The sequence below is a fragment of the Amblyomma maculatum genome, chromosome 2 (assembly GCF_055883805.1).
Source record: "Amblyomma maculatum isolate TAMU_Amacu chromosome 2, ASM5588380v1, whole genome shotgun sequence".
NCBI classification, from domain to species: Eukaryota; Metazoa; Arthropoda; class Arachnida; order Ixodida; family Ixodidae; genus Amblyomma; species Amblyomma maculatum.
The window spans coordinates 116538132-116564014 of NC_139345.1; the positions used below are offsets into that span (position 1 = coordinate 116538132).

The 25883-nt window shown below is 44.7% G+C and overlaps 1 protein-coding gene across 1 annotated transcript; it reads right to left on the reverse strand.

Moving 5' to 3' along the window:
• Window positions 1-6858: 6858 nt before the first annotated feature.
• On the reverse strand, window positions 6859-8081 carry LOC146199648 (uncharacterized). Its single transcript, XM_084592164.1, has 2 exons — window positions 7677-8081; window positions 6859-7212 (listed from the first exon to the last, which is right to left on the reverse strand). The coding sequence occupies exons 1-2, from the start codon at window positions 8079-8081 to the stop codon at window positions 6859-6861; spliced, it is 759 nt and encodes a 252-aa protein (XP_084448290.1).
• Between the last annotated feature and the right edge of the window lie 17802 nt (window positions 8082-25883).

Consider the following 25883-nt stretch of genomic DNA (forward strand, 5'->3'; position numbering starts at 1 on the left):
AACGAGAAAATTTGTTTTATGGAAAGTGAAGACCAACCTGAACCCGAGGACCACCAGACGGAAAACACGCAAGCTTCCACATGGAGCGCTCCGTGGCCGCGTCGTCTTCTGGGCCTGGACGCGTCCGGTCGCTCGCATTGGCCCGGGAATTCCCCTCAAATTAACGTCTTCTTAACGAGGAGCAATTGGCCCGGCGTCGAGTTCCCCTGGATCAGAGGCAGGCAGTGGGAATCATCGGTTCCGCCAATTTTCATGACTCCCGAAGAGAGCAGCTTATACCTCTACGAGCAGCTTCTCCATGAGCGTTCTTCGGCTATCGGAAACGAAAAGAAGAGGTCTACGGCGTGCCTAGGCGTATTCATTTTCTTGGTGTCCTTGTTCTGCGTGTGGATGTTCTGTGTCGCTGGCGAATACCGGGCGCCACTGGCGGGGCCTCCTCCGAGCATCTTCCCCGGTTCCCAGCTGGCGCCCTTCGACCGCTCCAACGGCGTGGACATTTCTGGAGCGCGTTTGCCAATAGATGCGGCTCGTGCAGCAGAAATAGGACGTGGCGGCGAACCGCCTTCGCCTCACGACAATGCGGCGGATCCGACCAGTGTCGGAAATCATAAAGGAGGGCCAGAGCAAAGCACGGACGCCGGAGGAATCACACATCGAGTGGACCCTAAAGAAGGTGCCTTGAATCCTCAACAGCGCGGGAACTAGACGAGCCGGATATTTGACGCTGCGCATGTGCTAGCAGGATTTAGTGGTGAGCAAATGCGCTTCTACGGCGGTCATAGTAGAAGCTCAGATCATCCGTCTACGCCCAAAAAGAAGGCTAATAAATGCACGGAAGGCGGATGTTCCGAGTTTCATGGCATGCTGGCTTCCTTGAGTGAATAATGAACACTATGCGGCTTATAAAGTGTTAAACTTAAGTCGTAATGGCTTGTATCACGGCAATCAACAACGAATTACAGCCTTGGAAAGTTGGTTGCTGGCGAAGAATTTCAAAACAGTAATTTCTGCAGTTCATAGGCCACACTTTGCTGTAATAATAAACAAGATTCCTTACTTGCTTGAATTGACAGACATCAATGAAACGTCATTACCTGATAGATTATCTGCTATATGGCAAAATATCGTAATTTTTGTGTGGCTCAGTGCTTAGGGCACTCGACTTCTGAACTCAAAGACGCGGTTTCAATCCCGGCTGCGACTACCCGTTTTCGAAGGAGGCAAGAAGCAAGACGCCAGTGCTCTGTGCGATGTCTGCACGTTGAGGAATTCCAGGTAGTAGAAATTTCCAGAGATTCCACACTATGGTGTTCCTCGTAACCCGAGTCGCTTAATTTGGACGTTGAATTGCATAAATCAATTTCTTTTGCTTCTACATGTTCTTAGAGCTAGGATATGTGAAATTGTTATGCACATTGTCCGCTTTGCAGGAGGTTGTAGCGCGCACTCTCACGAATAACAAAGTGCAGGTCCCTCGGCGTGCACCATCTACCTTCTAGCAAAATAGTAGATGAGTCTATCTCTTGGAAAGGCAGAGAAAGTGGAGTATCTGACCTGCAGCTCTGCGCTTGGGACAGAGAAGAAAGAAGGACGCCATGGACGACGATGCGACGAGACGAGGTATGCAAACATACACAGGCGCGGTAACTTGTATCATGTGCACAATCGCGAGTCGAGTCCAGTGTTGCTCTATAGAAGCGAGAAAAAACCCGCATTGCCTATAGAACGTCCTTTCAAATTCACCGGCCAAGCGCCTAGTAAGTCCTCCGAGAGAGGCTTGCTTTGAAAACGCTTCAAGGAAGCGGCTGGCGTTAGCATTTCGCGCTTATACTGGGCACGCCGCTAGCACACCGGGTGTTTCATTTTAGCACATAAAAAATTTTCAAACAAGGGTAACTGACATTAGGTTAATTTTAGCCCTGGGCCGATATGCGGGGTACGGTGGAAACCGGGTAAAACTCGGAAGGCTTCAATTAGTTCAATAATTAACTAAATACGTTATTTAACCTTTTTTAACTTTCATGTTACGCGTTACATTGCATTCGCAGAATTGGAGCTCGTCCTCCAACTAGTATAGCCGCGAAAAAAAAAAAGATTTTCTTGAAAGAAATTGCAGCGGGAGTTACAAGGCCTGGGAATCTGACACCGATAGGTGATTTCACCCATGAACACAACGCCAGCGGCGCTTACGGCGTGGATCTCTCGGCCAATGCCCACTTTGAGGCCACACTGCAAATGCAATGACTGGGCGCATTGGGTGCCGACGCGGATGCTACCAGCAAGACCGTGGTCGAAACAAAATTGTCAACGAATCACCATTCGCCCGTCTGGCTCTCTGGTGATGCCAGCAGAAGAACGAAATCTCTGGGTGGACCGATCTATGTCACAAGCGCTATGCTGGTGTGTGAAACTGCTTACCAAGGTGAAATTTGAGAGCCTTATAGCGCACTCTATATTTGGACGTTATCGCTTATCAAGAATGATTGAGGCTTACCAAGAATACTGGAAAGCGAATATAAGCGTGTGTAAAAGTATTTGTCTGCTAGTGGGGTGGAAAGAAGCCTATAAAATGGTAGAAATATATGTTATCTTCTACGAACTACCCTAATGATTTTTTTTTGCTCTGAGTACCACGCATATTGAGCTGCTACAGATGGAAGCGGTGACACGTTTCGTTGCTATAAAACCTGTACTAAATATTATGGGGACACTTAAACTCCGGTAGCGTTGGCTATCAGCCCACATATGACCCACATGTAACGCCCCACTTTAACCAAGCCGTATATGAATGTGCCTGCGTGGCCTATTTTTTTGCGTGGCCTATGGGTAAAATTAACGATCCTGAAACAGGCTGATTCTGATCGCCCTCCCATATGAAAGGAGAGACCCGAGTTGGCAGCTCCTGCCAGACATAATTTGAAGAGAGAGAGAGAGAGAGAGAGAGAGAGAGAGAGAGAGAGAGAGAGAGAGAAAACTTTAATTGTTTAACGGAATAGCGTGGGTGGTTTCCTCAGTCCAGGATACCATTGGCCTGGGTTGTCTCCCGGGCCCTGGTGAGCAGGCTGAGCTGCTGAGAGAGACCCGTGTGGGCCAGCTCTGCCTCCCACTCCGCTTGGCTGAGCGCTCGAGCTTTATATTTCTCTAATTGCTCTTTGCAGTTCCATTTCATGTAAAGGATGTCCGAGACTTCACCCCATGCAGTTCATGTGTTATTTTTAAAATTTTCAGGCCAGATTTTGTGGTACTTTGCTAGGTTTGGGAATGCCCTAGCCTGCATGTTCCTCCACGTTATTGCCTCCTGTCTGCTGAGATCTTTGTGCGGTTCTGCGTATCGTCTTCTTTCTAATTTGAAGTACTGTATTAGTTCCGCGTATGTGAGAGGGGTTGAAGGCTCTGGGGCAGCTGACGCGGGTGCCCGGAAAGTATGCCCTCGGGCTATTCTGTCGGCAGCCTCGTTGCCGTCGATTCCCTCGTGTGCCAGTATCCACATGATTGTGTGCTTCATTTTGCCCGTCTTTTTTTCCTGCTCCATTATTCGGTGTGCCTGTTTGCATACGCGCCCCAGGAGGAAGGCACGGCAGGCCTTTTGGGAATCGCTCAGTATTATGTGTTTTCTACCGTGGCTGCTGGCGTGTTTAACTGCAAGGGCGATTGCGACTTCCTCTGCGTCTTCTATGTAGTTATTGGTCTTGATCGATGAGCTGGTCACCTCTCTTCCGGTGTGATCAACTGTGGTGGCTACCGCCGCTTTTCTCCCCACATATGGACTGGCGTCTACATAGAGTATGTCGCTATTGTTTCTGACGACGTTGTTTTGTATGTGGCGACTTCTCGCTTTTCGTCTTTCGCTGTTGTGTAGGGGGTCCATGTTTTTGAAGCAACCCAGTCAGTGAGCAGTCGTGTCAGCTCATGCAGGAAGGAAACAACGTAGGAGAGGCCCTTGCCATTCCCAATGCATTGGAGAAAGTGTGGCGGAAGTGACGTCAAAATTTAGGGTTAGCCAAGTCGGGCCATTAGCAATGGCGACGCTGTTGCTATGAAAACTCGGGCCACTAGCTACAGCGTTTCTAAGTGCCCTAGGTACGTGAGCGTCGCGGAGAAAGAAAATGCGGAGGGTAAAGAAGGAGGAGAGATGATGCAGCGTCCGGTCGCGGCGCGGCCGCGCCGGCTTCACAAAAAAAAAAAAAAAAAAAAAAAAAAAAAAAAAAAAAAAAAAAAAAGACGTCAGCGCCCCTTCCTCCATGTGTCAGCTGCTACCGCCTACCAGCGCCATGCTCATGATTGTTCGCTCACAGCGCCAACGCCAGCGCCGACGCCTAAGCCAAATTTTCGGTGAACGGGGCGTTTAACTATAAGAAGCTTGGCTGTAACTAACTGGCTACCGTGAGAAGCCGTGCAAAGTGTACACGGCAGTAGTTAGTGAAACGTGATTAGAAAGGGAAGAAAAATATAGATGATAATAAGGTTCACTCTTAAATGTATCACACTTTAATGCATGGCTCCCGTCTGCGACTCTGCTTGCGGTTCTTCGTTAACGCCCGTGTAGTTTTTGCTCTCTTAATTACACATTTTTTAATTTGTGCCTATAATATATCACGCATTATTATTAGCCTAGAGTCGTAAGCTGCCACGTTATCGAGATACCAATCGTGAGCGATCACCTGACATAGATGTAATGTCCCGCTTTAACGAAGCTGCGGGAACGTACCTGCGTGACTTCTATTTTATGATAATGATATAAACCGTATGAGAGTCTATGCGATTTAATGAGATTTTATTAGTTTTTTTCCACGTAGAACTTTTGGTTTTTCAGTAGGGTTATAGGAATAGTAGTAGTCTCAGTGGGCGTACAAGATCATTATAAAGTTTTTAATTCCTGTCCCATGCTCCTACCTCTGATCAGAACAAAGAGTTGGCCGCTCCTTTCAACTTTGTGATATAAGGGCCATTTTTTAAATGTGCACCAGCTACACCAGTGCAGCAAAAATTCATTGTAGGTATAAGAGATTTCTTACACATGTGTAGCTGGTGTAGGTTAAACAAATGGCGCTATTATGTTGTCTCGTTACGTCACAAAACCCATCGACGAATCAGCGCCCTGCCGTATCACCTGCCATGTACTGCCTTCCAGAGTCATGCCAAATATTTTTCGATCATGATGACGACAATGCCTGATTTTAGGCAGAACGGGGCTTTTAACGCTGTCGCAGTAATATACTTATGCAGGTAAAATATGTAGCTTGTTGCTAACTGGGCAATAAGGCTTGACTTGCCAGTGAGCCTGAAAGAATAGTCTACCTATACCGGCACACCAGTGCTCCGGAGTTTGCCGAGCATGACTACGATATTAAAAACTCTCGCATTCGCACATTGAAAGAGATCGGACAGAAACTTTTTTCGCGAAAAAATCGGCACTCCTTCTGTCGATGCTTCTTCATTGTTGTAGCTAATTGAAAAAGAAAACAAGAACAAAAATCAAACAGGAAATGTTCGTGGTAAAATTGCGAGTAATCGTCATGAAGGCCTATTCACGAGAGAGGGGAAGTGGGGACAGGGAGACCGCATTTGGACGCCAATGCCATCTTCACGTGCATACTCTGATAAGTATAGCAGCGTGTGTCATATTTCTTGCCACAACATACAAAACCGAACGCATTTCGGGAAAAGTTTTTTTTATGCTCTTCTGTTAATTAGCGGCCTGGCACATGCGCTTGCCTTCCGAGAGCTTATATTTTTGACTCCCAAAATATCTGAAACAAACGAGCTATAGGTTAGTTCTGGCTGTGTTCTAAAATTCGCTCTTCCATTCAGCTCACGCACAACGCATAAACAAACATAAATAAGAAAGTTCTTTTGAAATATATCATTTTGTTCTTGTTTCCGCAAAGGTCTCTTATAGGGTATTTGGCGAAATGAGTCTAGTCATAAAAATAACAATACCATGTGAATTCAGTAAAGTGTTCGTCGTCGATTGTGAGGGGAGGGTTTCATTGGCGTAATATTTTGATAGGCTTAAAACTTTCTTTTCTTCGTGTCGCGTCGCTCATGTCATTGCATTTGATCTGCGTGAGGGGGACCTCGACTCCCTAAATAGCGTAACGTTTGCACTTCTGTTTCGACCATGAGTGCATATAACTCCTGGTCTATACTCAACAGAAAATTCTGCTCCTGTTCTGTGATTCTGTCCAAATAGCAGGCACTTTATTGCAGTTCTTTTGAACATATAAAAAAACAAGGAGTTGCTGCTGCTTGCTAGAATTCAGCTTCTTTATGCACTGCATACTTTTTTCTACCATAAAACACAAAAAGCGGGGGCGAGGGGCACGTGCAAGTTTGTGCTTAATAATACAGACCGAAGGTGCATAACCGTAGTCATTCTTACCATGGCAGCGCGCATTTTAACGTGTACCGTAGCCCGTGCAAACTTGGGACTGAAACACGTGCACTTAAAGCGGATCTTCATTTCTGGTGCTTGCGAAGGTTTAGATTTTGGGTGGCGCAGGCGCAGTCACACATTGGCACAGATTAAACTTGTTGCTCATCCATATTACTCGTTGTAGCCTGCGGATGTCAGTTAAGAATCCTAAAATGAGGCCTTGCATGTGGTGACTCAAAACATATCGCAGCAGTGGAAATTGCGTAAAACAGGGAACGTCAATATGAGATGCATCATTTTCAGCGCCCGGTGAAACTAGAAGCAGTATAGGCTTTTTTTTTTTTGAAATCCTGGTGACTTATATTTCACGGCCTTGTCCGATGAACAAAACATGTTAACGCGTTACGGTTTTATTGCATGCTCCCACTGAGGTTCTTTACAAAAAGACGCTTTATCATCAGTCGTAATATCCGAAGATTCACTCAGTGGCTCGTAGTCGCCTCCCTGGAATCACTGGTGGTACGCATGCGTGAAGCATTGCCCTCGTGGCCAGCTGGCAGGTTTCTGCCGCGGTGTGCTTTGTGCGCACCGTCCCTGTTGGACGGACCAGGCAGGCCGAAGGGTGGCGGGTTGCGAAAGCTGGCGTCAGGGAGCAGCACGATCCGGAGGGTGGTGCGGTCCAAACGGTGACGCCCGGAGGTGCTCAGCACGCGTGACCCGAATACGACCATCACGAAGACAATTCCCACAAAGAGAATCAACAGGTTGGCTAAGAGCCATTGCCACCAACTGAGACCCTTTGTTCTGCGATTCCCAGCCTCTCTGTTCCATTCACCCTGCGTGAAGAAATGTTTGAGAATAAAACAGCATTTGGACTAGAATAAAGTGGCCTAACTGTCCGTCGCATTATGATGGCCTGGGCGTTTGCATAGGTTCACACAGTTGCTCGGCTGTAGTTACGCGACATTTAGGCATGCAGCTATGTCAGTTTGTACATAGAGTTTCAATCAAGTTCAAGTTCTAGCAAAACCTTCCAATGTGCATTCATGAAAAATAGAATTTTATTCCATGACCGATTTTTATCCACCTCCGCATCCCCACTTGGAGCCAACTCCGAGTAGCTTGTATCAGCCTTGTTAAAGCAAATGCTTGGTACCATATTTTCTAGAGCTTTGCTCTGGAGGCTGGTGAAAAGCCTGCCGAATCTGAGCCCACGTCTTGGCAGGATTTGGGAATCCTTGGTCCAAGCGGCTCTCTAGGAATTACAGCAAGCTTGATTACAAACCATGAGAAGTCGTACCTCAGATTCTTCTTCGTCCGAAGGAAAAAAGGCATTGGCTAATGGCGGGGGCTGGTTCCCGCTGGCTAATGGAAACGGCCCGTGGGTAGGGTAATCCAGCTTGAGAACAGCTGTCCTGACCACGCTGTCAGACGGAATGTGGCCGGTTGCCTTTACTGACGAACACGACACTGGTACGGGTCGGACGACGAGTCCGGTCTTAGTGGCGGGGGCCGTACGCTGGGACTGCTGTGATGAAAGTCTGCGGCGCTCGTAGGAGTCGACACTCTGGGCTGACGGGCGAGCCTGAGGAGCTCTGTACTGCTCGCCACGTCGTGCCAGTGAAGGCGGGGCCGGAAGCCTTGCAGATAGGGCATAATCATCGAGGTCCTCCGTCTGTGAGCTTGTACGCTCGGAACTGTTCATGTCGTTGCTGTGGCTTTGAGGAAATGCATAACTCGGCTTCATTCTTGATGATGATTCAACCTTCTTCGTCGACCTATATTCTTCTTTTTCCTCGGTCAACTGACTGAGAAAGCTTCGGTCCTTCGCGATGTCTCAGAAAATAAAATTACCTGCCGTGGTGATGAAGTGGCTAAGGAGCTCGACAACTCTGCCCAGGGATGCGGGATCGAATCCAGGCCGCGACGGCCGATTTTCGATGAAGACAAAAAGCAAGGTACCAGTGTGCTGTGCGTTGTCAATGCACGTTAAAAAACATCAGACGAATCATTTCAGGAACCCTCCACTACGGCGTCTCTCATAGCCAGGGCCACTTTGTGATGTTAAACCCAATAAACTAAACCAGAAATTAAGATTGAAAAACCGGAGGCACAATTTAGTCTCATTGTTCCAAGTTCAAAACCTTGTCGGGGATGAAACAACTTTTGTGGGTCCTAACTGAAAAAAAAAAAATGCTATAAAAAAAAGGCTAAAACGCTTGACCATGCAGCTCTGTACATCAGTATCTACACTTCGTATCTATCTCTCAATACAGCGATTCAATCTATGAGCCCGCGCACAGAGGACGTGGCGAGCGCACAGTCTGTGTAAGGTGTGAATGGCAGTTCACAATGCGCACGTGGATGTTCACCATGCGAGGCAGTACTTTATTTAGAGCATAGTTTATATCAGAGATCTTCTCAGGAGCCAAAGTGATCCCTCTAAATAGATTTGTATAATGGATTATCTTTCAAATTCGAAACGATTTTAATCAACCGCTCCACCAGGTGGGGCTAGGTGGAAGAGTTTTTTAACATATGTCGTACAGTTCCTGCCAATCTGACAATGAAGAAAAAAAAAAAGGGTATAACGAATCAATGATGGAAAGAGATGGCGACCGACTAAGAAGTAGAGCAAGTGGCCATTATTTTCTCCACAATGAGCTGAGGAGTGAGAATTTGAAAACGTCAAAAAATTCCTGTTTTTATTGCAAAAGTTTCACGCTAAAAAAGAAATCACAAAAATAAATTCCGTCGCAGGAAGAATAGTCGGACAAACGAAGACAACCTTAATATAAGTACCCAGAATCATAGGTCTGATCCCTCATCCTTTTTGTGCCAAACCGGAGAAACAGTATCCGGGTCAGTGTTTAGTACACTCTTAATCTGGTTCTACCTACGTTCCGGTTATAAGTGGAACTTTGAAAAATGTTGCACTTATAAGCGGAACTTTTTTCAAAGTTCCACTTATAACTGGAACCTATGTGGAACCAGATTAAGAGTGTAGCTTAGGGCGTGGGATGTGTTTGCACTTATGCATGTACACTTTCGCACTAGCACTACAAGTAAGTACTTGTGAATTGTGAATTTGAGTACTTGTGATTCTGAATATTCGATTAACCGGGCGGAAAATCTTATGACACCACAATAGCGCCACTCGTGACGCGGCATAGTTAATCAACCTAGCATTTTTCACATGAGCTCACTTATCATGCCATTATACTCCCATCAATCAGTGCAGCGTGTTGCACCTCTAGTGATGCACTCCCTACGCTGCCACAGGGAGGTCGCAGAACCTGAGTCGTGCTCACTCACAAGAACTTAACGGACATCGTCTGTTGTAGAGAAGTTGTAAACGAAACTGAGACCTTCATATGTTTCTCTCATGTGTGCAAACAAATGAGATAGCGCGGTAGTGTGTAGAAAGATAAAAGCAAGCGTGGTGTTAACGGCGCCATTAAGTATAGTGCAGTTCTCGCTACTTATTTTTATCTTTATTAAGTTTTTGAGGCTTATAATTACAAATGATTGCGAATGATTTGTCTATTGCTAGCAATAAAATGCGCATATAGAACACATACAAGACACTGCTCATTATGTTCATTACATGTGCACTGTGGCGACCACATAGTCGAGTTGCAATAGCCAGCCTTAGATTTAAGGCTGTGCTGGTAAAATAATTATGTGTTTGTGTTCGGCAGTAATTGTTCTTCTGATCAGCAGTCGAATTTGGGGGCACCTGCATGTTTATGGTAACCAATGACGCTCGAATATAGTCGATCATGTTTGAGAGGACTTAGGGGGCAATATTGTTCATAATTCCACCACCAGTATTACACTCGACCACATCGGTTCCTTCAATTTTTCATATTCAGTAATCTATCGATTAGGGAAGTTACACCGTAGTGGGAATTTATCGTAGTGGAGCATTCGGGAAATAAGGACTTACGAACAACTTGCTATGAATGGGCCCAATGAGCTGTTAATTGTTTTGCATGCTTTACGCATAAAAAAAAAAAAAACAGTTTGCGCGTGGAGATTGATACAAGAATCTTGTGTAATGGCAAAAGACAAAATAATGCTTTCAAAGTTAATGTAGTACGAACCTGGACGTACCTTCAGGCACATAAAGTTACGATCGCGCAGACTAGAGCTAACGGCGCATTGATAACACTAGGGGTAAACGAACTTTATTAACCAATGCAAGTTAACCGTGACAAAAATATCACCGGTCCACTCGCTTCTCTGGACCTCTATACGTTTGTTAGTAATGCCTGCTGTTACGTGGGAAGATTACAAGGTTTATGAATCTGACAGAACTTGCTATTTCCCCGATTTAGATTACGCAGAAAAAAGTGTGCCATGCTCTGTGTCGAAGAGAACACTTCATGGCCCAGAGAATTGTGTGCAACAGTTTAGGACTTCATGTTGCGAACGCGTTTAAATATGCATGTTTCTGTTGAAAAGAACCCATAAAAAATTGTCTTTCGTCGCAGCATATTTTTTTGCAGTTATGGCCATGTGCTTGCCGTAACAACACACATTTTCGCAGTAGCAATGCAACTTTTTGATGGCATTGTGTTGTCTTCTGTCAAAGAAAATCTACAGAAAAGTACTAGAGAAAAATGCTTCAGCACTAGAGAAAGAATGCCGCAATTTGTGAGAAAAATCTGTCTTAAATTAGGCCGTCGAAATGTGAACGAGGTTCTGTTCTTCGTTTTCGACTAGGTTGGGGCATGATTTAAAAAACATGTCATGCTAGTGTATAGACAAATACTCGATCTTTATAGCTTTCCAGTGACAGCTTCGCTGATGAATAAATCCAGCTTTCTCGGACGCCGCCTTGATTTGCTAGGAAACTGTGGAATACCGGCGCTTATTGTTATGAACATAATGTTGGACATGGTCTAACCTTTCGATGCTTAGCTGAATTTTGTTTATAAAGTTTGTCCTTCACATGCACCGAGTAGTGAGGACTACCATAGAAAGCCAATAAAGTGCGTTAGGGGTAATAAATATGGGCAAGCTTCCCGAAGGTTTATCTGCGGATATATTGACTCTTATTGCGCAACCTTTCGTTATGTGAAAAAAATTGCATTCATGAAAAGCGATCAGGTGAAAAAAAAAAAAAAAAGAAGAGGCTTGTGCAGAATGTTCGGGTATTATGGCAATAAACGTTATTAAAAAAAAAAAGCCGTAAAAGAGGCTTTCGTTGACAAGTACTCGTGGAAGCTCTCTAATCTTTCAGTTTCATTCCCTTGGGCACAAACCACAGTTGCGTATCAAAAAAATTGGCAGTGGCTTAGCTTGGTTATAAGCCTGGTAATTGCGAAAGCAATAGCTGTGGCTACGTCTAGGTTCAGCTGGTGGTGTAGCTGGTTGTGGTGCTTGTGGTTATGCTTATGGTTATGCAGTATATCACTCTGGCCACGGCATATGGTTCAACTGTTGTTTATTGCGGGGTGCTACCTGGTTATTCTATGTATAAAGCGAGGCAAGGAGTGCCGTGGATGCAACGATATACTTGGTTGTGGGTGAGGTTAAGACAGAATGTACAACTGCCGCTCCGGCACCGGCTGCAACGGCATTCTTTACGCCAGCAGAAATGAAAGCATCCCTGGAGACTGCGTTGAATCCACCTGCCGCTAGTCCACCTATAGTATCCAACGTCGCACCCCCGGCGGTAGCTGCGGTAGGAGGGGGAGTTAGGCCGCGGTTGGTAGCTACCGCCTCGCGAGCCGACGGCGCGAGCTGGGGGTCCTGTTTTTGCGGCAGATGGGATGACGTCACTCCGGCTGTAGCGCTCCCTCACGGAGGGAGCGGGAGTCAGGCCGCGGTTGGTAGCTACCGCCTCGAAAGTTGACAGCGCGAGTTGGGGCCTCTGTTTTTGCGGCAGATGGAATGACGTCACTCCAGCTGTAGCGCTCCCTCACGAAGGGAGCGGCAGTTAGGCCGCGTTTGGTAGCTACCGCCTCGCGAGTTGACGGCGCGAGTTGGGGACCCTGTTTTCGCGCAGCTGTGCTTGGCGGCGCGCCAAAGGTCACGCTAAAGGTCAATGGTAGCTACCGCCTCGCTACGCGAAGGGTTGAAAAGTGAAAGTAGTATTGCTTTCGCAATAAAAGGTGGACGGCCGTTACTTTTCGCGGCCACAAAAGGCTATTTAAGCAACCGCATGGCCTTAGTGGTAGAAGTGGTCATTACGGAGAGGCACAATTTTTTCTTCACTTGCATACGAATGCCTCCGCTACTTCTGATTCGTGCCATCGTGCCATCGTTACACCAAAAGGGCTTTTACATATTAACCAGCCTCTTAGGCATGTAGTCACCTGATACGTCGTCAAAACGTTCAAAATGCACGCAGTTATATACGCTTCAAGGTATACATGATTACCCGGCATGCCCTGCGAATAGGCACCTGTCGTCTGGCCATTAGTGTCCTTCACGTGGACACGAGCTAATTACGAGTGAAGAAGAAGAATAGTCCCAAGATCAGATATAACGCCATTGCGAATTGGCTGCGAGAAATTTATCACCAACATCCGGCACCTTGTGTCCCGTGCTGCCTGCGTTGCAAAACGTTTGCCACATGCAAGATCTGCGAGAAGCGCCTTTCAAGACTCGAAGTCAAGCATGCACCCTTCGATCTCGGATGACCGCCGGCGGAGTAGCAGCAAAGGGGAAAGCTACGCCAGCAGCGCGATATCCATGACGGTACGAAGTATTCAGGTTTCTGCGGAGTTCAGATATTCGGTGTTTTAATCGTCGCTTCGGGGTTTTACCTCTCTTCATTCCAAATATCGCAATGAAAACGGAAGCAGGCAGTAAACCAGACGGCTGCTCAATAACCCACTGCGGTGGTCTAGCGGCTTTGGGGCTCCGCAGCTCAGCCTAAGGTTCGTGGTTTAATCACGCAGGAAGACGAGGCATGACGAAGACACACAACACGAGTGCTGATTCGCAACTGTTTTCTATTTATAAAAAAAAAAGTTTCTGTATAAACGCGTTTTCATTATTCGCCAGCCACGAAAAAATAACAGAGAGAGAAAAAAAAAAAGCTGACATTACTTCGTTTTCACCGGGTGGAAGAATTTAGGGAGGTTATATTTTCGCCGGATGAATAGCTTATCTCTTCATCTTGGAAAAAGTTGGGCAGAAAAATAGGACGATATGGGACACATACGAGCGCTGACTAGCAACTGTGTCTTTCTTCCTTTGTCCGGCTTTTTTTTGCGCTACTTTTTTTAAGATCAATAGAGAACTTACCCAGCAACATACCTTGGAGCTGACTCTTTTCTCATTCAGTGTAATATAATTTAGGAAGCAGTTTACGGAGGGAAGTATAACCAATACACATCATGGGCTTCCTGTAGTAATATAGCTATAGAAATTGAAGCAACCAATGTTTGCGAGCTCAGTTGCGACGTAATTTCTTACAAACATCTACGAGCCGTCTCGTAATGTTCTCGTACACTTAATTTTGGTTACACATAAATGTCGCCAGTTCAGATAATTTATCAGGAACCAGACGCTATCAGATTGCTCTATGTGGAACGCTACACTTATGTCGCGTCTCTGGCCCTCTTTTTAACTGGAACGTACTCTATTTAAATGGAACAGTCGTTTTTTCAACTTCAGCGCGTTCTACTTACCTGCAACGTGTTCGAAAGAAACACTGTGGCGTTCCAGATAAACCCGGCAATGTCCAAAAAGAAACAGCTGATTCCACTAGAAAATTTTCACTTGTGCTTATCCCTCAGAGAAGTTGGCACCATTTGGAATATGGACCATGCCCACTGGTGCAACAAAAGGAGCAAACACAATCGGGTTTACGACTCCACAGCGCACTGCATACATTTGATTCCAAGTTTGAGATTTTTTATTATTGGCTTGACATTTAGAGCAAAGACATTTGCGTAATGTTTGGCACTGACGAGGACTATAGCAAAGGAGATGAAAATATTAGGCTTGATTTGGATTCTTTCTTTTATCTTGTTTATTGGTACAATTCTAATTCCGTACACTGATGTCGTATGTGTCTCGTATATTCTGGGGCTGCAGATTTTTATTACATAAATTTTATTTTTATTTTTTTCCCGGCTGTTCGTAACCGGAAAAGGAACTCTGCTTTTAGAGAAGCCGCTTCGAGTGCTGAATTAAAAACAAAAACAAAAACGTTTTCGTCTGCCAGACGACCCGCAATGCTGTTATGATTCAATGTCGAAGAAGGCCAAGTAAATATACATAATCCAAAGAGAATTGAGGGACAAAATATTCGTGCACATTATTTCATGCACTAGAAAAATGGTGTTGGACGGTTGGCCACCCACATTTGAAGAAGGTCACCATTAAATTGCCAATATTAACTGTAGGTTGAACACTATTTTTGGTTAAATTCGGACGAGGTCAAACTTCGGGTGTCCATGTGGCCGAATTTTTATGATGCGGGCAAACTCTCTGATGACACGTTCTGCGGAAAGATACTGCACATAAGGTCTGTTATACTAACGAATTAAAATAATTAAGGCCTGCAGTATTGCATGGGAGCCGCTCATTTCATCGCCTGGGTTCGGTATATATGCGCGCAGACACTGTTGTGCCACGGCATATGCGGTCAGCTGCGAGCGCGCTGCCGGTGCTAACCGCGGAGACAACGGCACAGCGCACCGGCACTCTTTACGAAAGTTTCGCCTTTATATGCAAACGCGGCTGGCACGATTGGGTTCGAACATTAATTGGTACTCCGGTTGAGGCACTCTGAGAGTTGTGTATGACGCCCTCAATATCACATTCGCCGCAGCGGCGACCTTTCTCAACGCCGATGGAGGCTAAAGCAAGCCGCCGCGTGCGTGGGTGGAAATGAAACCCTCCATTTTACAGGCCAAGTTGCTTTGTTGCTAAAACTCATAAGCAAAACCAAATAAAATTATTTGGTGTCGAGATTCGGTCTGGAATGTGATGCTCCTAGGACTAATATAGTCGCCTATACGACGATGTAACCGCTCTGAACACTGCAAATTGGTTTCCTGCCTCATTTCGGCTTTTACTAAATTTGCAACTAATTTTGGTACTATATAATTATAATTTGCGAGAAGGTATTGAGCTCGTTGTGCAGAAAATTATGAAGAACATTTGAAAACAAATGAATAAATATCTGTTTCTACCCGTGCCAACAGTTGGATACTGCACAAGTCTGCAGAAACCGCCGCACATATTTTCTCCGTTTGTATTGCATCTTTTAAATGTTCAAAGCCTCACTTCAAAGGAGTATGCAAGCGGACTATTCCTATGTCCTTGCAAAGGAGTATGCAAGGACATAGGAATAGATTGGTGCATAATTGCAAAGTACTAAAGACTGAAAAGAATAAACAAGAAGTGAATTAATGTAAAGCAGAGGATGTGACGTCACGCAATCGGAAGTCGAGTAAAAAATGACATAGGAAGGGCTTGGCGCGCAATTTGAAAGTACCAAAAACTAAAATGGGTAAACAAGGAGTGAATTAAGCAACTACAAGCAACCAGAAGCAACCAACAGCAGCATCCATGATTTCGCGTTGCTCCAGTGCAGATTCTGCAGTGCGCTTTAATTTTTTTAATGTTATTATTCTGCTTTGCAGGGAGATTTCCAAATTGCCGGCTTCAAAAAAGTCAGTGCGAGCGAGATGTTGTTGTGGCTGTAGGAAGAAGGAAAAGAAAATGCGCGGGTCTGCTACTGGCTCTGTAGCTGAGCCACCTCCGCTGCCTCGTGCAGACAGAAGAGATTGATTGATTGATTTATAGGAAGGGAAAGGCACGGTAACTGTCTCACTTGTTTCCTGTGGACACCTCAACCGCGCCGTATGGGAAGGGAGGAAGGTGGGGGCGAAAGTGGAAAGAGAGAAAGAGGAGCAGTGGAGGGCTACGGAGTAATTTCGACCACCTGGGGATCTTTAACGTGCACTGACATCGCACAGCACACGGATGCCTCTTCGTTTCGCCTCCATCGAAACGCAGCCGCCGAGGTCGGGTTCGAACCCGGGTACTCCAGCACAGTAGTCGGGCGTCTTACCACTGCACCACCCCGGCGGACAAAGAAAGAAAAGGAAGAGGGAGAGAAAGACGCGCGCCGCAACAACAGCCGTCGTCCACCACCGAAGCGGTGGTGGGTGCAATGACGGCCTACAACCGATAAAAATTCGGTAGCAGGCTAGCCCCCGCCGCAAGCGGCGGTGACCTACGTGCCCCAGCCCCATCAAGCGAGATCGCGAGCGCGCGCTCCTAGATGCAGTTCTTCGATCTCGACCCATGTCAACATCGACAGATATCGTGAATCATTAACGCGTCGTGCGCAGCGCATTGGGGGTAATGGTGGCGCAGTCGGCCATTTTTGTGTCCACCAAAAGAACCGGGTGAACGTACGTATCAAGTGCTGTCGCGCACGCGCGCGGTTCCACAAGCATGCAGTAGCATCCGCAGCTATGGTTTATTGAGCTGTCGTGGACTGCAATAGTCGTACTAATCGTACACGGTGCAAGCAACAGAAGGTGAAGAGCTGCGCCAATAATAATAATAATAATAATAATAATAATAATAATAATAATAATAATAATAATAATAATAATAATAATAATAATAATAATAATAATAATAATAATAATAATAATAATAATAATAATAAACTGGTTCACAGGAAGGTAAAGGCGCCGTATCTGTCACACTTGCTTTGTGGACACCTGAACCGCTCCGTAAGGTAAGGGAGGGAGTGAAAGTGAAAAGATGAAAGGGGAGCAGTATTGGAGGGCTACGAGTAATTTCGGCCAGCTGGGGATCTCTTTAGCGTGAGCTGACATCGCGGAGGTGGTGAAGGGTGGCAGTTCCTGGCCCTACGGGGCTGGGACGGTAGGTCAACGCCGCTTGCGGTGGGGGCTAGCCAGCCACCGAATTTTATCTGTTGTAGGCCGTCATTGCAGCCGCCACTGGTTCGGTGGTGGACGACGGCTGTTGTTGCGGCACGCGTCTTTCTCTCCCTCTTCTTTCTCCTTTCTTTTCTACTTTCTCTTCTGTCCACACGAGGCAGCGGAGGTGGCTCAGCTACAGAGCCCCCTGTTCAGAGGCCTCGCTCCGCGCTGGAAGGGCACGTCGGGCGATACGTTTAGAAGCAGAAGAACGTCTGTGGCGCCTGCAGAAGTAGACTTTCGTCTGCTTGCACAGATGCCACAGACGATCGTCTGCTTCACGTTTTTTCGCTTTCCTCGCGACTTCAAAGTGATATTGTCTCGGCTTGCTGCTGCTCAACCTACGCTTTGTTTCATTTCAGTAGGCGGTGCTGGCAAGCACTTTGAATATATCCTCAATCGCCGATACGTCATGCAGAATAGTGTACGGTTTGCTAAACGCTATACTAAAATATCTATTTATTTAGAACTACCGCCTACCATTACCGCGCGAACGTCAATGCGCATGCGCAGGTCACGCTAATGACGACAGATGGCGCCCCGTTCCCGCATCAGTTCCCGCATACGCATCAGCAGGAGGGCGACCCGCGCGTGACAACGAAAGCGGCGCGAAGCGCTTCATCACGATGAGCCAAGGGCACGTTCCCGATGGCCACGAATCAGGGCGTCTTATCAACCACGCGATTTTGTTTTGTTGGCCTCCTCAGTGCTCTTCCTTTCTTGTCGCACCTAAATCAGACGAAAGCTCACTGATTTCGAAGCCCCTTTAAAATGGACTATTGCGACTTCGGCATCTAGTTCCTATGGTCCAGAAGGCAGTGGAAAATTGATGTCAGAAGCGAATGAAGAACACGCAAGGTTTATGCCGCCACGACACCCCGCAGCCTGCCTAGTGCCTAGGTAAGTGCTGACTGCTTGAAAACGTTGCGTTTTGTTTGAAATCGCGATGGCTTGTCACAAACAGACAGTATCGTTTCCCTAACTCGCGCAAACCAAGACCCCTCGCACACATTCATGATATGCTGTGGGATGCTAGTCGGCCTTTGATTTTTGCTCGTTGTTACAAACTTTTCGCAAAAGCAGCCCTACAGAAAGCGCAGTCTGTGCTGTAAGCAATGAACTAAAGGCTGCCGGATGGAAGTACGCAGCTTCTATCCTGGTCGTGGCGGCCGCTTTTCGATGGAGGCAAAAATCGTGTCTCCCACGTGCTGCGCGAAGTCAAAGAACCCCTCATGGTACAAATTTACCGAGGTGCCCACAAAGGCATCCCTCATAACCTGTGTCGCGCTGCTGTGTTAACCCATGTAAGACAAAAAGAACACCGAATTGCGCAGACATATTACTATGCTGTTGGGCTCATTTTACTCTGATTAATTTACTATTGGGTCTTTAGGATTAAAGTTGTACCCCGTTGGGATCTTAGTCTATTTGTGAATTGGTCGTTTATATACCACTCAAGTACAAAGCGTCATCTCCTTGGTAACTCCTGATTTAGTCGATAAGTGATATTACTTGCATGCATGTTGTTGTCGTTATGTACATTTTCACAGCTGTTTTACATCTCGTTAGTGTCCGTCATTCTAACACCACTCTTCAAATAATATATTGGCCAAGTTTGGCAGGAGATAAGCGGGCAACGAAGAGGTCGCTGCACTGAATGACACACATGCATGTGGCTTCAAACGCACCTCGGCGTTTGAATCCCGGCCTCGGCGGCCACTTTTCGATGGAGGCGAAAAGCAAGGCGCCCGTGTGCTGTGCGATGTCAGTGCACGTTAAAGAACCCCAGGTGGTCGAAATTTCCGGAGTCCTCCACTACGGCGTCTCTCATAGCCTGAGTTGCTTTGGGACGTTAAACCCCACAAACCAACCAACCATCAAACGCACCGTGGAACTGTTGACCAATGCAACATTGCCCTTGGAATGGTGTATTTTATGAGGACACTCGCCTGTGGCGCATGGAACTTTACCAGGCGAGGTAAGTAATTTCTGAGCGACAGCTTATACAACTTGTTCGGCCGAGAAGCCATCGGCGTTTTGGTTGTCAGCAACGCTTGTCGGAAATAACCGAGGGCTGCGTTGGAAAAAAAAAAAACGTATCGTAGTAATTTATCATTGTATTGAGTAATGGTTGATTGTTGTGTAATATGCAATGGCAATTTAATGAAATCATTACAATGGAATAATTAGGAAAATTAAGAAGTTATCAAATTGAAAGTGGTTGTTCAATTGTGTCGAAATGCCCAAAATGAAAAGGCGATGATTGATGATGGTAATCATGAATATTTGTACTGTCTAATTGATTATTAAAATAATTGAAAAAGAGGTATTCAAAGCTGTTAAGTTGTCAAAATGGTCATAATGAGAAGCCAGTAATTAATGATGCTAAACGAAAAAAATTAGTGTGGTTAATTGATCGATTGTTATAGCTGAAGAAATGAAACCTTTAAAAAAGAGGGATCAAAGTTGCTCAATATGCTTACAATAAAAAGGCAATGCTTCAATATGCTAATGAAGAAAATTTAGTGTGTGATTGATGAAATAACCATTTTAATTATTCAAATTCGAAACATTGCTCATAATGCCAAATTGCACAGAATGGAAAGCTAATGGAATTCCTGATGCTAAATATCGATGTACAAAAATTAATAATAAATAAAAAGAAACAAAATTTATGAAGTACAAAAAAGAAAGGTACAAAATTATCAAATTTTGTTTGCTAAATGGAGACTCGTTCTAAACATGGTCAATAGGTGATAGCAGGGAGGTGCATGTTCTGCTGACAGTAATGAATAGACATTTCTAGTAGAGAACCAAGGATTCAAAAGTTTGTACATTGCTGTCCATGATTATTGTTCGATTTCAGCTTACTTTTGAGCCAAAACTTCGTTTTGAGACTACGGTGGACATACTGGAAGCCAAGCTCATCGAAGGGAATCAAAAGCTACAGTTTGAAGACTTCTTTCTGACAGCTACCTTTGCCCCAAAAGAGCTGCGTTCCATCTCATCACAGAGGTATTAAATTCAATAAGGCTATTGAAGGTTTGAAATGCAATACACATAAATCGTTGCATACAAAGGAAAATGTCACGAATATTACTTTGCATTGTGTACCCTTCCAAGTGGCTGGCACAGAGCCTTACTAGAGAATGCAATGCATAAATACCAATCTTCTGCCGCTAATATTTGATTCTTCTTGCTTAAATTCAGTAGTAGCAAGAAAGTTTCTGTATAGAAGTGCAATGCATAAATATGAACTCAATATCTGTTTCATGTACGAGAGACAGTATATACAAATATACTGACTTGTATATACCAGCACGTAGTCGTCGCAAATAATGCTAGTAATTGATGATCTTATTTCCATCATTCTAACCGCAATTAAGAAACATTTCTATTTTTTTCGTTGAAGGGACCAAACTCGGATGGAGCTTCACCTGGATCGTGTATTTCTGTGACAGAGGAAGAATGGAGTCATGTGCGGGAAACATGCTGTTCGCTTAACAGCGGGAACTAGCATTGATCAAGCTTTGTTCTTGTGTTTGATGACGCACTTTATCCTCGCCCTGACATACCCCAATTCTTTTGGCCAACCTTTGGGATTACTTCAAACCGTAGTCTGTGAATGTCAGCCAATTGGGATCTATCTCATGACTTTAAAGCTGAAATCTGTTTTAGAGAAGCTAGAACTAATCTAGGTGCAAAGTGCGCGCTGATTACGAAATGTTCCAGTGCCACTGATGTATTATCGTGAAAGCTAGTCACACAGTTTAGTTGCTAAGTTAAATGTTTTATTTATTCAAGGTCTACACATTTTTGATATGCTGTGGCTAAGATACTGATTGCTTTATGAGCCACAGAATGGGCACCAACAGCAAACCTAAGTGAGCAGTTCTTGGAGTCTGCTTTTTTTGTTAACATAAACAACTTGGTTTACAGATTATTGTGCAAGAGCAATTTTTGCTCTGCAATGTGGCAACCTTTAATGAGCATGATCGCATGTGATGAGAAATCTTTGGAAATGCTCAAGAAATCAACTGATACTTGTGACATACCTTGTGACCAAATTCTGTGTCACACACACCTTTGTATTCTTACTCAAATTACTTCAAGAATAGGTACTTTAAAAATTCATGTCACCTACTGGTTCAGAAATATACAGCGCATTAGTGACAGGAACAAGAAATGGGGACGCATACACAGGCACTGTGTTTACATCCCTTTTTTTGTCCCAGCCACTATTGCACTGTATACGTCTGTATCATGAACCAGCAAGCCAGCCACTGCATATTATCCCCATTGTTTCCTTAATTTTCATATTTCCTCACGTTATTCTTTCAGTTATTACTTTCATGTTATTTATTCCCCTTACGGTTAAGCCACTATCCCAGCTCGCCTTGTGCCTTTTCAATGATATTGCATCTCATGGCTTGAAATTACGAAACACACCGTAAATATCGCTTTATCGCGTAGGAAAAATAATACAATCTAACGATAAACAATATTTTATTTAATAAAAATATGCACACATTACTGTGCGAACCCCATTTCAAGGCTTATTCCTGATGTCCCCCTCTTCATCTTTGCAATTCGCGGAGATCATGAATATTTATGATTGCATTCGTTCAACAGTTTTCTCACATTTGTTATAATTCACATGCAAGCATTAGTAGTGATATGACACAATATTTGTGTCTGCATATCTTTTAATAAAGGGCATCATTTGTGCAGCTTTCATTATGTCGAAATCGAGTGTCTCACTGCACATAACGGTTGTGGTTCATAATAGTTGCATGCTTTGGTCTCAGACGTTCTCGAAAACCTGTTTCCAAAAACTATAATTTGCCTTACGCGGAATGACAAATCTGATTACCTGAAAAGGAAAATAAAAAGGCAACAGCAGCAAGGAAATGTAAAATGTTTTCTTAATGTCTAAAACAATGGAAAGCCAAATTTATTTCTTCTATTTAAAGGCTCTGCCCGGCGTTGAGGGGTGGATTGTAAAGGTCACACAAGGAAGCGATCAAAACACCATTCTGTTCCTTGCCGTATGCGTAGATTTGCGACAGTTTAATTTTTATTCTAATTTTGCTGTTCTGTAGGCTTTTATGGGCGCTTGTATATCAAAAGTGCAGCTTAGCCTTGCATGTTTGTCTCCTGCTGTTGCCTCCTTATTTTATTTTCCAAGTTATGGGTTCTCACTACTGAAAAGCCATCCTTAAGAAAACATCATTTCATTTTTTGCTCTGCTCGTCTGCCCTTGACCCCATTTCTTCTTTTTGAGGCAAAACGTACATGAACCCTTCCCGTGATATTCGTAATGCCCAGCTGAAGAGAAGTCATGTCTAAACGTTGGCTTGCGAACTGAGGCTCACTTTGAACCATTATTCACTTTTATACTGTGCACTGTCTTCTGCTGATCGTTCTACCTAATCAACATAATTCTAATTATTTCATTCTACTATTCACGAAACCCCTGCACGTTAGTTTCCTGTGATTTCAAGTACTTCAGCAGCAGCTAACATAAGACAATTATGACCATATGTGGGGTCACGTAAACACTAAACACTGTATACCTCTCAGTTTATAAGTAATGTCGACGGTGGAAACGTTTGTCTCACATGTACAAGAGCTCTTGTAATGCAGTTAATTGCTGCCTGATACTGAATCAGTATCATTGCCCCCAGCACACCAAAAACTGCAGTGTGATTGCACTCAACTGCCAAGCACGTTTGGCTCCCCTGTTAGGCAGTGATGTCGAGCAGCCATCGAGAAAATCAACGAAGTTGGACACTCCTGCCGGGCATCGACTTCAAGAAGTGAAACTATCGAATGGCTCAACCACCAAGCAAGTTGGGCACCCCTGTCAAGAATCAATGTCGAGGAGAGAAGCCAGCAGATAGGTTGAAACAACGTCCAGAATACGTGGAACGGTTTTCCAGTTACATGCATGCTCCACATAAAACCCTTCAAATTCAACGGGAACGTTGTTCTGCATATACAGTCTAGCTTTATCTGGATCATTGCCCCACATATATAAGCGGAATTAAAAAAAAAGTTCCGCTTACTAACTGGAACTTTATGTGGAACCAGATTAAGAGTGTATGAGTGCAAAATACGCCGTCATCTACATATCGAAGCACACTTTCACTGGCTGCTATATAGTTTTTAAATATTCTATGACAGCTTCGGAATTAGGAACAATTAAATAATATTCGTCTTTCGAAGGCTCCGGGTGCCTAAGACAGCTAGACACGAGAAATTGCAGTATGCCGTGTTCAGACACGAGGGAACAAAATGGAATTTTTTGAAGCATCTTCACAGTAAAGAATAACTGCAGGCGCCTTTTCTATTATTTTTTGACGGCAGCCGATACACGTGGCAGGTCCTTTTCTTCCATAAGCCGAACAGCACTTGCCTTGCTTTTAGTTGTTTTCAATTATATAGACTTTAAATTCTTTTCTATGGCTGCGGCTGCTGTTTCATCAAAGGTCCCAGCTATATATACTAGGAAGCTGTCTTCCTTCAGAAAATCATGATTATGAAGTTGATAGGTACTGTGATATTCATGAGCTTCCTCATGCCATTGGGGTAGCCTTCTTTTTTCTTTTTCTTCCTGCTTGCGACGTTTGAGTCCAGATGCTTTAACGGGAGATAGTTCTTGTTAACTCCTTTTGCTCGCTACTTCGCTTGTTAACTACTTTTACTCGCTAGTTTGCATGAAGTGATGATCTTCCCGGCTGTTTCCCGCTCCTCTTTTTCATTACGATGGTAGTGAGAGGGGAAACGAAGGAGATTTTGTTCTGCAGATGCAGGCGATAATTGATTTTATATTTTGATCTTGGCCTTTTTCAATTGTACGCCAAATGACTCAAGCGCAGAACCTGTTTGTTGGTTAGGTAAGTAATTACAATATAAACATACCTCACTGAAGTCGATCGTTCATGCCTGTTCCGTTTCTTGTCGAGAGATGAGCGCTCACATTCGCAATCCCGCATGACTCAAAGCTAAGTCGAGACGCTGATGGGAAGCTAAGTTATTCACGGACAAAGAGTTACAGTAAGCTTTTTATTTTTTTTCCTTCGCAACAATGTCACTCTTTAGTGACCAGCATTGCGTAGTGGAGAATTTCAGAGACGCTTTATGCACCCGCAGTTCTGAAGCATAGAAGAAACGTGAAACAAACAAAACACATTACTGATTCCAGATTTCGTAGTCACCAAAATTCTGCTGCAAAAGCATATTTTACTGAACGCCAAATTCTCCCAAGCATGTTACCAGTGCTTTCGCCACTTCATGTTGTTTATAAGTTCGCTCTTCCTGCTGTCTGATGTACCAGCTGTGTCGGTTAGCTCACTGACTACCACGGAGTGGTCTGAGTTCAAACTCTGGACAGGATGAAGTTTTTATTCGACGACGAAGTTTATGACAAAGTTGTATATAGCTTTCCTTTGAGTAGAAAGTCCTCCGATAAATACTTGCTCTCCAAGCGGCCAGATTTATTATTTTGTGCGCTTATACTGGGGCATGCCAATAAAACATGCTCTTCAGTCTCCACAATGCCGCAATATCATTATTTTAGGATTCGTTCAGCACGATATCCAAGGCGCGGGATCGAATCCCGGCCTCGGCGGCAGCTTTTCGATGGAGGCGAAAAGCAAGGCGCCCGTGTGCTGTGCGATGTCAGTGCACATTAAAGAACCCCAGGTGGTCGAAATTACCGGAGTCCTCCACTACGGCGTCTCTCATAGCCTGAGTTGCTTTGGGACGTTAAACCCCACAAACCAACCAACCAATCCTTGTTTGATGAGATCAGTATTATTGAATTCGTTAGATTTTTCTACGTGCTCATTTTGCCTGCTTCTCTGCCAAAAGCTAAATAAAGCTATCGTCCAACTATTGGAGAGCTCCCAGAGGTGGATAAGATAGCAATAAGGGAGCAATTTCTCATTATCATCCACGCAAGCGCATCCATGCTTATACTTGATTGGAGAAATGAAAAGCTCTACGGGAGATGCGGACTTTGTGCCGCTTCCTAAATGGAACAGGACTCGACAGGCGATTTTCATGCAAGTTACGTGTCTGTATATATTTTCATACCTCATCTCACCACGTGCTCAAACATCATGATTATATTACCTCTCACGTTTCAATTTAGAGCAGCAAGCCACACAATGCAAATATTTTTACACTTTTTTTAGGTGTAAAAGAGCGCTCGAGTACCAGGGCTCACACTTACCTTAGTGAAAAACTGCAAGGCAGAGGTAAGGCACGGCGGATAACCATGATGAGTTTCCGGTTGGCTAACCTATGTTGTGTAAAATGGAAGAGGGGCATATAAAACAAAGCTAAAGAGATAGAAATTTACTCTGAAAGCCAAAAATGGATATAGCAGTGCCCTGATCTTTGAATACCGCGCGCTGCGGCCTCAAGAAAACACAGCACTCGCTTTTCGACGCCTAAGGACATTTGCACAATGAAGGATGCTCCACAGTGAAGCAGTGCTGCTCTACTTGCAGGGTGTTTGGCCGGCGACTGCGTTATACCTTTATGGGTGTAAAATATTTAGAATGTAT